The 12,333-nt window shown below is 40.0% G+C and overlaps 1 protein-coding gene across 11 annotated transcripts in view; it reads right to left on the reverse strand.

Annotated features, from left to right (window-relative positions):
• Nucleotides 1–12,333, reverse strand: part of UNC5D (unc-5 netrin receptor D) — a 505,816-nt gene that overhangs the window by 117,929 nt on the left and 375,554 nt on the right. For 6 of the 11 annotated variants that reach the window (XM_074329671.1, XM_074329669.1, XM_074329670.1 and 3 more), the window contains exons 5-7: nt 10,843–11,023; nt 9,787–9,954; nt 7,642–7,806 (exon numbers count right to left, since the gene is read on the reverse strand). In XM_074329671.1, the coding sequence (XP_074185772.1) occupies nt 7,642–7,806; nt 9,787–9,954; nt 10,843–11,023 (514 nt within the window). The remainder of the gene's footprint in view (nt 1–7,641; nt 7,807–9,786; nt 9,955–10,842; nt 11,024–12,333) is intronic. The other 5 variants (XM_074329674.1, XM_074329672.1, XM_074329673.1 and 2 more) reach the window with 1 other exon arrangement.

Below are 12,333 nucleotides of genomic sequence, written 5' to 3' on the forward strand. Positions count from 1 at the left end.
TCTTAAAAGCAGCAGTAACTAACTGCTTTTCTCGTGCTGCTTTTAAGAGTCTCTCTTTGTCCTTAACCTTTGCCATTTTAATTATAATATGTCTTGGTGTGGGCATCTTTGGGTTTATCTTGTTTGGGATTCTGTACTTTCTGGGCTTGTATGTTTATATCCTTTGCCAGGTAGGGAAGTTTTCTGTCATTATTTCTTCAAATAGGTTTTCAATTCCTTGCTCTCTTCTCCTTCTTGTACCCCTATGACGCAAATGTTGGTACACTTGATGTTATCCCAGAGATCCATTAAACTATCCTTTAAATTTTTTTTTTCCTGCTGTTCCGACTGGGTGTTTTAAACTATCTATGTCATCCTCCACATCACTGATTTAATCATTTGCTTCATCCAATCTAATGTTGATTCCCTTGAATGTATTCTTCCTTTCAGTTATTGTATTCCTCATTTCTGCCTGGTCCTTTTTTTAGGTTTCTAGCTCTTTGCCGAAGTTCTCACTGAGTTCATCTATTATTCTCCTAAGTTCATTGAGCATCCTTAGAATCACTGTTTGGAACTCTGTGTCTGGTAGATTGCTGGTCCTCATTTCATTTAGTTTCTTTTCTAGAGCTGTCCAATTCCTTAATTTGGGAATTGTTTCTTTGTCTCATTTTGGCTGACTCTTTGTGTTTGTTTCTAGGTACTAAGTAGATCTGCTACATCTCCCAGTCTTGGCAGAATTGCCTTACATAGTAGGTGTCCTGTGAGGCTCAGTGGTGTAGTCTCCCTGGTCAGCTGAGCTGGGTGCTCCTGGGGGTGTCTCTTGTATGAGGTTATAGTTGAGCCTTGATGGTGTTGGCACGGCAGTGGGTAGGACTGACCCTAGGCTTCCTGGCTGTCTGCAACTAGAGCAAATGAGCTGTTGGATGGGGGCTGACCCCATGGAGTGGGAGTCACCTTAGTTGAGCTCTGATGACAGCCAAATCCAACCTTCAAATATGTAATTTTTGGAGCTGGTTGGGTTATGGTCTGAAGCTGGCTACCAAGTGTGCTGGTTCTAGAGACTCTTGGGAGGGGCTCTTGTGTAGGCCAAGATCAGCCTCCATTTGTGCCCAGCTAAGGGGCCACCTAATGGAATGTATACAGTGATCTTCAGTTGGTTGCCACTTGTACTGGGCTTGGAGGCACTTACAAAAGGCTACCCTGCCATCTGAGGCTGGCTGCCACTAATGCTGGACTTGGGACACTTTGGTTGAGGCACCAAGATGTAAGCTGAAGCCAACTGCCACTTGTGGCTACTTAATTGAAGGTACATTCTAAGCCAACACTGACTGCAGCTTATGACAGTCTTGGAGCCACCTGATAGGAGTTATAGTGCATGTTGAAACCAGTCATTGCTTGTGTCAGCTTGGGGCTGCTTAATAAGAGTTACATCTGCTGCTTGTTTGGGGTTTGCAGCCCTTTGAGCGGTTTTAGGAAAGTCTGCAGCAGGCACCAATACATGCCACTTATGTGGAAAAGCCACTGGAATTTGTTCCAGCTAGGTGCATGATTTGGGTGGGACAGGGTCTCCAGGAATCACCAGTACAGGGTGAATAGTCTTAGCCAGGTCAATGGAGCATTCTAATTTGTTGCCCACTTGTGCCTTCTGGCTGGGGATGACTCAACAAAGGAACCAAAGGCATCTGCCAGCACTTCTGTCCCCCGAGTGAGCTGCCCTGACCCTCCAGCCCTTACCCTGAAGCCAAATTTATTTCCTTCCCATATATCCCTGGCTCTTCACAGGCTGCTGCCCCTGCAATGGAGAGGGTGAGTGAGTGAGTATGTGTGTGTGTCTGTGCAAAGGCTCCTCAGAATGTCTGGGATTCCAACAGCACTTTATCTCATGTGGATGCAGTCCCCGCTGGTTTTCATAGGCAGATGTTAAGGGAACTCCTCTTCTAGGCATTGGTGCTCTGGACTGGTATGTGGGGTGTGGAGCTGGGACCCCTCACTCCTCAGGGGAAACCTCCACAGCTGTGCTATCGCTCCCGATTCTTAGTCAGCACACCAGTGGGTATGGGAGCGGTCCATTCCGCATCTCCACCCCTCCTAACCAGTCTCATCGTGGTTTCTCTATATCCTTGTAGGAATTCTGTTCAGCTAGTCTTCAGGTGGTTCTCAGTGATGGTTGTTCTATAATTTAGTTGTAATTTTGATGTGGTAGTAGGAAAGGCCAGCACAGTGTTTACCTACTGTGCCATCTTGACTGGAAGTCTACTTTTTTTTTTTTTTTTTTAACAAGGCATCAAAGTGGAAAACTTTATAGCAGATAGTAAACAAAGGTGGGATATTTTATGATTATTTGTTGTATATGGTTAATTCTCCATCCTCTTTATGATGAATTCCACTCAGGATGTGGCACTTGACTTTAAGTCTTATCAAAAGGTACAAAAATGACAGTTTTATCCTTCTATAATTTTTAAAAATACTTTCACTAAGACACATGAGTATTGTGCTATCTCTGCTTTATTTTCCTTTTTAATTAAGCACAATGGAAACTTTAGTTGTGAGCCACTCTACTCTATCTCATTAAAGCTTGTTACTCACTGGTCTTCTTATTGGGAAGTGTTTATCAGGGCACGGGGGAGAGATTGTTGCTAATGATACCATATGTGTACAAATCTACATACTTATTACTCTTGTGGGTTTGCAATATTGTATCCACATTTGCTATGCAGTATACATGAAGGCAACTCTGAATTAATCAATCGTTATACAGAAAGCAGCAATTGGGCATTTATAGGAAATGTTTTTTTATGTAAAAAGGAGCACCTCCTATGTACTATAAATGAAATGGAAATGGGTTTTTAATATTGAAACTACTTGAGAGAATTAGCAAGCAGTAGGAAACTTCATGACAACAGGCAGCATTGTGCTAGCAGAGTGACAGCTCTGTACGAGCATGGTGTCCTTGCTACACAGGGTTTCACTATGCGATAATTCAGCAATTGTGTAGTACAGCTGGTTCTGAAATATGAACTTATTTCACAAAAAGTTTAAGAATGAGTCAAGTGTGATTCCTGACTCTTTGCTTTAAGAAAGGAAATGATGGGTTTTGTTTCAGTAAAGGGACAACCTTCTGTTAGAATCCTGTATACAAAGTAGGCATTCCACAAACCACAAGCAAAAAGTAAGAGTTGTTTCAGATGCACTGAGTGCTCCAGGAGAGACAGAGAAGGGACCCAAGTCATCACTGTAATGCATAACAGTGAGGTTTAGAATGGTCCTAGAGAAAATGCTTACAAGGCAACCTTTAATTTGGTATGATTGTAGGCTCACCTTTTCAGGTGCTACCTTGAGGTCATTTAAGTAGATCATTCAATAGAAAATGTGGTCAGATTATTAAACGTAGCTTGGGGATGTTTATTTGAACTTGCTATTATATAGGTGTCTTTATCCTTGCTGTGGTTTCCAAACTGTCAATTCAAACTTTTCTTATCAATGTAGCCATCAGAAATGAAAACAAACCAGCACTTAACTGATATTTCAGTTTTTGAGCTATCAGTGTTGAACTGTCCTATCTTAACATCTTGTCAAGAAGGATGGGTTAACTATCAGGTAGCTTAGCCTTGAAGATTTCCCCTCTCTCAGACCCTGTGGCATTTCTCTGGCTTGAGTCTTACTACAAACTATCTGGGCACTAATCCCCTCTGAAGCAGATCTATTTAATCTTCTCAAGCCAAAGCCCTTAGTTTTCTATCTGCTGGAATAAAAGAAGAGAGAGCAGGCTTTTCTTACTCCTTAGGATCAAACTAAACACCCCACCCTGTTCACCCTTCTCTTTCTGTCAGTGAGGCATGTGCATGCTATTTACCTCTGGCTGTGATCCTTGGAGCATAGAAGCAGCTAAGTTCAGCAAGCAAAAAGGAAAGGGACCAGAAAACTGCTTGATTCTGGTGTTTAAGCTTAGAAAACAGGGATCCAAAAGTCCTTGACAATCACATTGCATAATTATCTTTCTGGAAAAGAGATGTTCTAGGATGAAGTCATTGGATGTTTAGCTTATGCTTGCAATTTGGATCCTTGCACTAACTGCTATTGGCAAAAAAAAAGCCTAATCTTACTATATCACCAGTCTTAGGACATTTATTTTCTTGTTGAGAGCATTTAGGTGTGTGGCCATCTGTGATAGCTTAACACTAAGGTTCTGTGCTCCAGTCACAACTGACCAAGCAACAATCACACCCAAACATTAAAGTGATCATTCAGAGCTGGCAGCTTCACCTCTAGGAGAAATGCAGCCCTCTGGGACAACAAAGGAAACCCAGATGCTTTGTTGAAAGCTAAATAAAAAGCAAATGATTGTAGGCCATCCAAAAGCCAAGCAATGTCATTGTAAACCTCCAAGAGAAGTTGGGAATTGAGGAATTGCTTTAGGGTGTTGTTTGGCATAGAGGAAATTCCCAAACTGTAACATGACCTAGATCCTTCACAAAGCTACTGCTTCCATAAAGCTGTTGCCAAATGCTATTTTAATCAAACCCAGCCTTCATTGGATCTCTAGTCTGAGAGTATAGCTAGTTTCACCAGGAGCACTGGAACACAGTACCAGCGAGAGGCTCAGTGTGATGTTGGCATCATTTAACTAGAATGCTGCTCATTGCTTCCTGCAGAGATAGTAAAATGTTATTCATTTTTGTTGCCATTGGTAGCTACTCTCTGTCTAAAAGGGCAGAATATGTCCTGGTGTTGGGCTTTTGCAAACACACCACTTCCCCACTGATATGTAAATACAGAGGGTGCCAAAAAAATGTATACACATTTTAAGAAAGGAAAAAAACTGTATTAAAATTGTAATAATATATACTGATATCAAAAGTTGAATACAAGTCATGTGTATACATGTTTTTGGCACCCTCAGATTTATCTCATCTCTTATTTCATAGGCTTCACTCTTTTTCCTTAAAAATCTTAGTCACTGTAGCCATCAAGATTCCCTGATCACATTTGACAGACATATTAATATGCATACTATAGAGACAAGGGATGCTAGAAAAAACATTGCTTAAATAGAAAAGGGAATAGAGTAATGAGTAAATTGACTAGAAATAACAGGTTCACATAGCATTTTAAACTCTTTGTGGGGTGGTTTAACAGAGATCTCACCTCCAATGCTGAACATATTCCAAACCTCATTGTCTTCCTAGCAATTTTATTTCTACTATGGGAAAGTGGAAATGGAATACCCATTAAACTACACATGTGTGACTAAAACCATACACAGCCAATGTCCATAGGAAGGGCTCATTCAGTCAACCAATGAATTGTATAAAGCAACTGCCTGAGCTATGGCTGGTTCATAGTACTTGTACTAGAACATTCTATTTCTTGGCTCCAAGGGAGGAACTAAGCTTTAGAAATTCACAAGTACATATGTATCTGTGATGATTAATTTTATGTGTCAATTAGACTGAGTGATCAGGTGCCCAGATATTTTGCCAAAAATTCTGTGAGAATATTTTCAGAGGACACCAACATTTAAATCAGCAGGCTGGGACATTGGCTCTTCCTGGTTCTTCAGCAGCCTGCCAGCCTTTGGACTTGAAATAGGACATTGGCTCTACAGATTTTGGACTTGCCAGACTCCACAATCACATGAGCCTATTCCTAGTCCTTAAATAAATCTCCTCTATCCCTCTCCTATATCATCTCTCTCTCTCTCTCTCTCTTTCTCTATATAAAACTATACATGTAGTAATATCTATATCTATATCTATATCTATATCTATATCTATATCTATATCTATATAAAACCATATATATATATATTTATATATGACTATATCAAATATTTATAGTTATATATATGACTTCAGAGTTAGGATATAAGCTGGTCAGCACACTTTCAGTCCTGGTAATTCCTTTTAAACATAAACAGAACTCATACTCAACGGACAAATGCTGATATATCATAATAAAATGCAAATAAGTATTCATGTATTTGATAACAATTCTTTCTTACCTTAGGGGCTAACCATTGTCTATCTTCAAAAGTAACGCTAAGTATTGGACAACTAAGGTTGAAGCCTGATATCCATAGTTTATTTTTTTCCCAAGTGCAAGCCCAATCTGTGGTTTGTAGATAAGGTTATTACTATGATTATTTAAAAATTTAGTTGGTAACCAAATAGTTATATTGTCAGTGCCACTTTAAAAGACTTGTGAGTGTCATAGTCCTAACTGGATCAATTAAAAAATATGGCTACATGTTAAAGAATAGTCAAAGGTATATTTCAGAAAAATCTGGTGGCAGTCAGGGTGGTCAGAAAAACATTTCCTTAAACCTCATGCTATTGAATTTGTGTTAAGTTTCCCTACAATTTGGAAGGGTGAAGGCATTCTGAAGAAGGCAAAGGGTTGGAATGTCTTTGTTAATAGAGAATAGAGAACATGGCCCTTTCATTATTGAGACTGGTGGCTAGGTTGCCTTCTATTACAGTCCTGGGTATTGCATCTGACACATTCATGGATTCAGTACTTGTACTAGCAAAAAAAGGTACTCTGTGCTATTAGCGCTCGTTAAAAATAGTGATCATTTTAACCAATGTGTTAACCATATACACTTATTTTGAAAAAAGACAACAGCATGTTTGAAGATGCTTGCTTTCAAGAATACCCAGTTGTATTGATATAGAAAAAATAAATCCAACTTACGTATTTTCTGTATACTGCCATCTTCCCAAATAAAAAGTGACACATTCAGGAAAAGATGATAAACTAGTGTTGAGCTACGTTATTTTTTTTTTTTTTTTTGCTGGATATTTTCCAAGGATACCTAGTTCTACGCCCTGATGTCCTGGATCTCTTGCTCTTTAAGGACCTAAGCAAAATCAGTGCACCTTAGCTCAACTGAGTGGGCAGGTGGAGAAGGGAGTCATATTTACTGAGCACCTACTCTGTCATGAAATATTCAAGTATACTCTTTTACTAGTCTTGAGATTAACTGAAAATAGGTACCAGTTGGGGTACTTACAGGCAGAGGAGTTAAGTGAGAGCACAAAATTAAAACTTGTCTTATGTGACTATTTTATCCACCCATACTTTCTTCCCCAGGTGGTGTCCCTTGGAGGTGGAATAGTGTAATCTCAGGAATAAAGCAAAGGCTTGGGGATTTTGAAATGAACATGCTAGTTCTTGCTCTGGAAGACCAATTTGATACAAAGCCACGCACCTCCTCAGGTATCATATGTTTCCCCCCTTTTGTAGGATAACAATCACAACACATGTCCCTTGCTACAAAACCTTAAGACTATTAAATACTTTATCGTGCTGTTAAATTCTTGAGCAAAATACAAACATGGTGATCAGTATCAGAATTTAAACTTAAAAATGGTGGCTACTAAAAGAAAAGAAGTGCTGAGCTAAAAAGTCGAAAAAGTTTTCTTCAAACCTCATCTGGTTAAATTAATAAGTGTATACATTTATGAAACTTAGTGATAAAATATTTAAAATTATCCCATCTCTACTAAAAATGTATTTGTCTATTTTCCTACACTTTTTACCCATTTTCATTTTGCTCTTGCAGATTTTGCTTTCTGCTAACTTATGTAACCAAATGAATGATCATGAGGTTTCTTTTCATATTATGGACAAACACTGAAGATGTTAAACAGAAGGTGTTACCTAGAATGCAGAGACCATCGGTGCAGTTTCTGGACTCCTGGCTTAGACCTTCACAGAATTTGCCCCCATTTCTTGGGGGTGGTGCTGTGCACTCCCGGATCCGCAAATGCTCACACTCTGGACTGCAGACTGACCATTCGCTCCACACTTCCCAGCTCCCGTCCACTTCAAAGGAAAACAAAAGGAACCATCATTAGACTGAATCCGGCAGCTATCAGGAGACTCACCCCAGGACTGCTGTACTTCTTAGAGCTGGATTTTAAAGAAATCACCACCACAACAAAAACAAAATAATAGATTCGTTTCTCTCCATGGTTTCTTTCCTAAAGAGAGAGCTTCACAAAAGCAGTGGTGTAATTTTCTATTTCAGGATGAAACTAGTTATTGAATTTAGGCAAGCATTTGAAATATCAGTGCTCTTGGGGTGGCTAGTTCCCTTGGGGTGGCTAATAATGCCATTATCTGTTCTTTCCCCATCTTTCATGTCCAAGTGTGTCTTTGATGGACAGATAAACTATGTGCAGTAACCACTGGTAATCACCACTTCCTTGGGTGTTGACAGTTTAGAACAGAGAGCAGAATGGACTATCTCTAAGCCCCTAAACAAAAAGTTAAATCCATACATATTGGTAGTAGTACTAAAACAGGTCAAACCCCAAGATACCACAACTTACATAACTAGAATTTCTTGGGTCATGGATTGCTGCTGCATGTAGAAATGAACAAACTGAATTTAATTCCACTAAAAATCAACCCTAGAGATTACAGCAGCTGTTTGAGGCAATTGTCCCATTACCTCCTAGGAATAGTCCAACCACGCTTATGTGGGTTAAGATATTGCAATTTTCAATCTAGAGTGATGTGTCAGGAATAGGGTAACCGATACTGAACTTCAAGCGACATGTCTGAGCCCTGGTGTTGGTTCTGTCAATTTATTGGCGGAGCGACCCTGAGAGACGCATTTAGCCTTACTGCACTATTTCTGAGAATAAAACCCACAACACAGAATTCAATGACATTACATGTATAAAAGTTACTTGCACAGTACCTGGCACATAGTAAGCACTCAATAAATTTTTATTGACTATGAGTTTAAAGTGAAACTCCAAGAATATGCTGCTGGTGAGAGCGTCACCTTAGCTTTGCGTGGAACTACATTTGAAATTTTAGATGCAAGGCTCTAGTCCGGTATCCTGGGAGTTAATGTTTTATAATGCATGTGAGACCCAAGACCAATTTATTTCTCAGTGGGAGGATATGCTTCCATAAAGTCATCTTCCAGCTCATCTATTTCTCATTGTATACATTGGGTCAGAGCCAGTAAGTGAACACAAGAAGTTATAAAAACCTTATTTGGCAAATGAAGTCTCTCTATTCAGAAAGGAAGGCAAGCATAGACCGTATGTAAAATAAACTGCTCTAATACTGTACAATCTCTGCCAATTGTATTCTAAATAAATACAAAGCTAAAATTGATAAGGTTAGTTGATTGGTAATTGATGATAAGTGTTAAGTTTTGGTATCTGTTTTGTGCTCACAGACAAATCACTTAAATCCCTGCTAGCTATTATACAAATGAATGCCACAAAATGGGAGAACCAAGGAGAGAAGGGGATGGCTTAGTCCAACCAAACACTGGTGGTACAATACTACTCCAAAGCATTTGGCTTATTGATGGTGAGGGTCCAGGGTCATCTAAATATACAGCGGGTGCCAAAAATATGTATACACATTTTAAGAAAGGAAAAAACTGTATTAAAATTGCAATACAATGAATGATAGCATTCATTTGATTAACACCATCTTTTGAGCCAACATCATACTACACATTGCTACTGTAATTCAATTCAACTTCGAAAAGTAATACATAGATAACATCTCTTAAAATGTGTACATTTTTTTGGCATCCGCAGTGTGTGTGTGTGTGTGTGTGTGTGTGTATAAATGTGTGTTTCCCAAAACAGAGTTATTTCACCCATCTTCTTGCTTATAACATTGAGTTCTACATTAGCATTTTGGACAAAGGCTCCATTCTAAGAATTTCGGAGAGGGTAACTTTGGGAAAGAAGGTTATACAGAATGCTTCACACCAGCTTAATAGTGTTGGTGTATCAGAAGGGAAAAGGGAATCTACGTATATCTCACCAGGACAAAGAGAAGTGCAGGTAATTTTCTGCACTGACATTCCCTCACAAAAGGCCCCACCATTGAGAGGAGCTGGGTTGGTGCAGGTCCGGGAACGTTTCTGCCATCCTCTACCACAGCGAACATTGCAGGCTGACCACTCTGTCCAGGAAGACCAGCCTCCATTCACTGAGAGAGAAAAATGGGGAGGGGAGAAAAAAGGAGAAAGGTTTTTACTGATTGCCTACTATGTGCAAGCCATTGTGCCAGGTGTTGTGAGTTGGGCATCCAGGGACAAAGAGACAGTGCAAACCCACACTGGCTGCTCCATTGTGAGGCAACAGTGGGGCTTACCTCATCTCTGCCCCTCAGTCTACTCTTCTGATATAAAGAGGGACACAGATAATTTTCTTTGCTGGGAAATTACGAAAAAAAAAGAACTCATCAACATATCTCTAAAGCACTTGAAAATACCAGCATTTGCATTTCTATTACTTTAAGTGCTTCAAAAATAAATCCCAGGGCTTTTCTATTGTGGAAGGGACTGCCTTTACTTAAATAGCTGGGAATATCTTTTGTACAATACCTGAAATATTCAACAAATAAGTAGTGTTTGTTTTTGGTGGATTTCATATGCCAGGAGAGGAACTGCTGACAGCAGATCTGGGGAGAATGGGGGTGGGCAGTAGGGCCAGAGGCGGGGGGAGGGGGTGGAGTGGGAGGGGGGTGTGGGGGAAGCAGAAGTTGCCCACCTCAATTCTTTTCAAATATAAACACAATGGAAGAAAATAAACAGCTCTTAAAATGATTTTTTAAAAGAGAGAGATGGGAAATGTCACTGACTACTTCATCGAAGTGCAGAATTGGATGGGAGAGCAAACATTCATTTCAATGGGAAGGTGTTCTCACCTGCCAAATGGGACAGGCAGGGGAGAGCACTGGAGTGGAGGACCCCCTCCCCCTCCGAATGACCGTGTAGCTCTAAAAGTTAAAATTTTAATAAAACACACATCCCTCTACTACTCTGCTTTCCGCCCTCCCTGTCCTGTCCATTCGTGGCCTTAGGATTGGTCTTACCATAAACCACCACCGTGGCTGACAGGCTCCTTCTCTTGGCCACAATGTTGGCTGCCATGCAGGTGTAATTCCCTGAGTCCGAGAGCCGCGCCTGCCGAATGATCAGGTTATGGTCAGCCCTGGTGTCAATGTTCTCATCCTGCTCAGAGTCAATGGGCTCCTCATTCTTCAGCCATTCCACCTAGAGGGAGAAAAGGATGTGAACTTTACAAGTCATTAGAAAACAAAAACAAAACAAAAAATTCTTTGTGGAATTAGAAGGTGAGCAATTCTGGTGTGGGAGAGAGATGTACCGAACAGAGCAATAGCAATGACCTTTTTCTCTACTCCATATTCCCTCCCTTTTATTTAGTAAACTTAGTATAGTCAGGAAATGAATACTCAAGTTAATAAACTGGAGGCAGCAAAAGGACATAAATATCCTACTGACTTTGACCCATTTTCTAAAAATGCAGTGGAAGAGACAAAAGAGGTGACTGCAATTAGGTCATTTCATTATAGTTCATTTTAACTCGGATGATGATGTTTCAATAACTAGTGCAAAATGGAGCTCAGAAGATCGACACATTATGCAGAACTTGTATTTTGTGCTGAGAAGATATTATGTTGTCAAACAAGGTTTGAAGTCAGTATATTTACATTTAAACAAATTTTAATAGAGGTGTGACCATGTAAAAAGGCTAATGTAATACACATTTGGGCAAATCTCAATGTTCCCTAGTTTTGGGTGTAGGTTTCCTTGGTGATCATTTATGTCACTCTTTCAGTGATTTAATGGACACTTAGGCTGGGCTAGATGCCCCACACATTTCAGGCCCATCCTTTGTTCTGGAGGAGCTCATTTCTCACAGCCTCTGAGTATAGGCTGGTTTCATCTCTGATTTGTTTTTTTGTAGCTTGCTCCTGGAGAATCTCTTTTACTCTTTCCACTTCCATTCTAATCTTATCTTTGGTTCAAACTTCTCTCTCTATAGACACCGGAAGAGGATACAGACAGAACCTTCTGCTCCCTAGATCCTCATTCTCCCCCAAGTCGGGGTGCACCACCCTCAGCTCCCCTATCTCGTCAAGCAGACCAGTCTTCCCCTGAACTAACTGCTTTCTTTCCTCATTTTGCCGTCTGCTTCCACATCTAAATGGCATGTGCACTCTCTCGCACCGTTATAGTAGCTATAGACACATCTCTTATTTGAAAGTAACCATTTAACTCTATTTATCAGCATATGTTACACACAGTCATTTAACAGTCACATAAAAAACTAATTGAACACAGAAAGCAAGGGCAGTGACTACACCAAAGAGACATCACACAGAAGCGTAGGCATCGGGGGGCATTTCCATCATACACTGCCTACCATTAGCAGAGATAATTGAAAGTTGGTTTTACAATAAAATGCCTCGTTTCATGTTTAAATCTAAAGAACTCTAATTTATCACCAAAAAAACAAGTGGCATCTGTTACATAACAATTTAGTTTATAAGGAATTACTG

The sequence above is a fragment of the Rhinolophus sinicus genome, linkage group LG04 (assembly GCF_036562045.2).
Source record: "Rhinolophus sinicus isolate RSC01 linkage group LG04, ASM3656204v1, whole genome shotgun sequence".
NCBI lineage: Eukaryota > Metazoa > Chordata > Mammalia > Chiroptera > Rhinolophidae > Rhinolophus > Rhinolophus sinicus.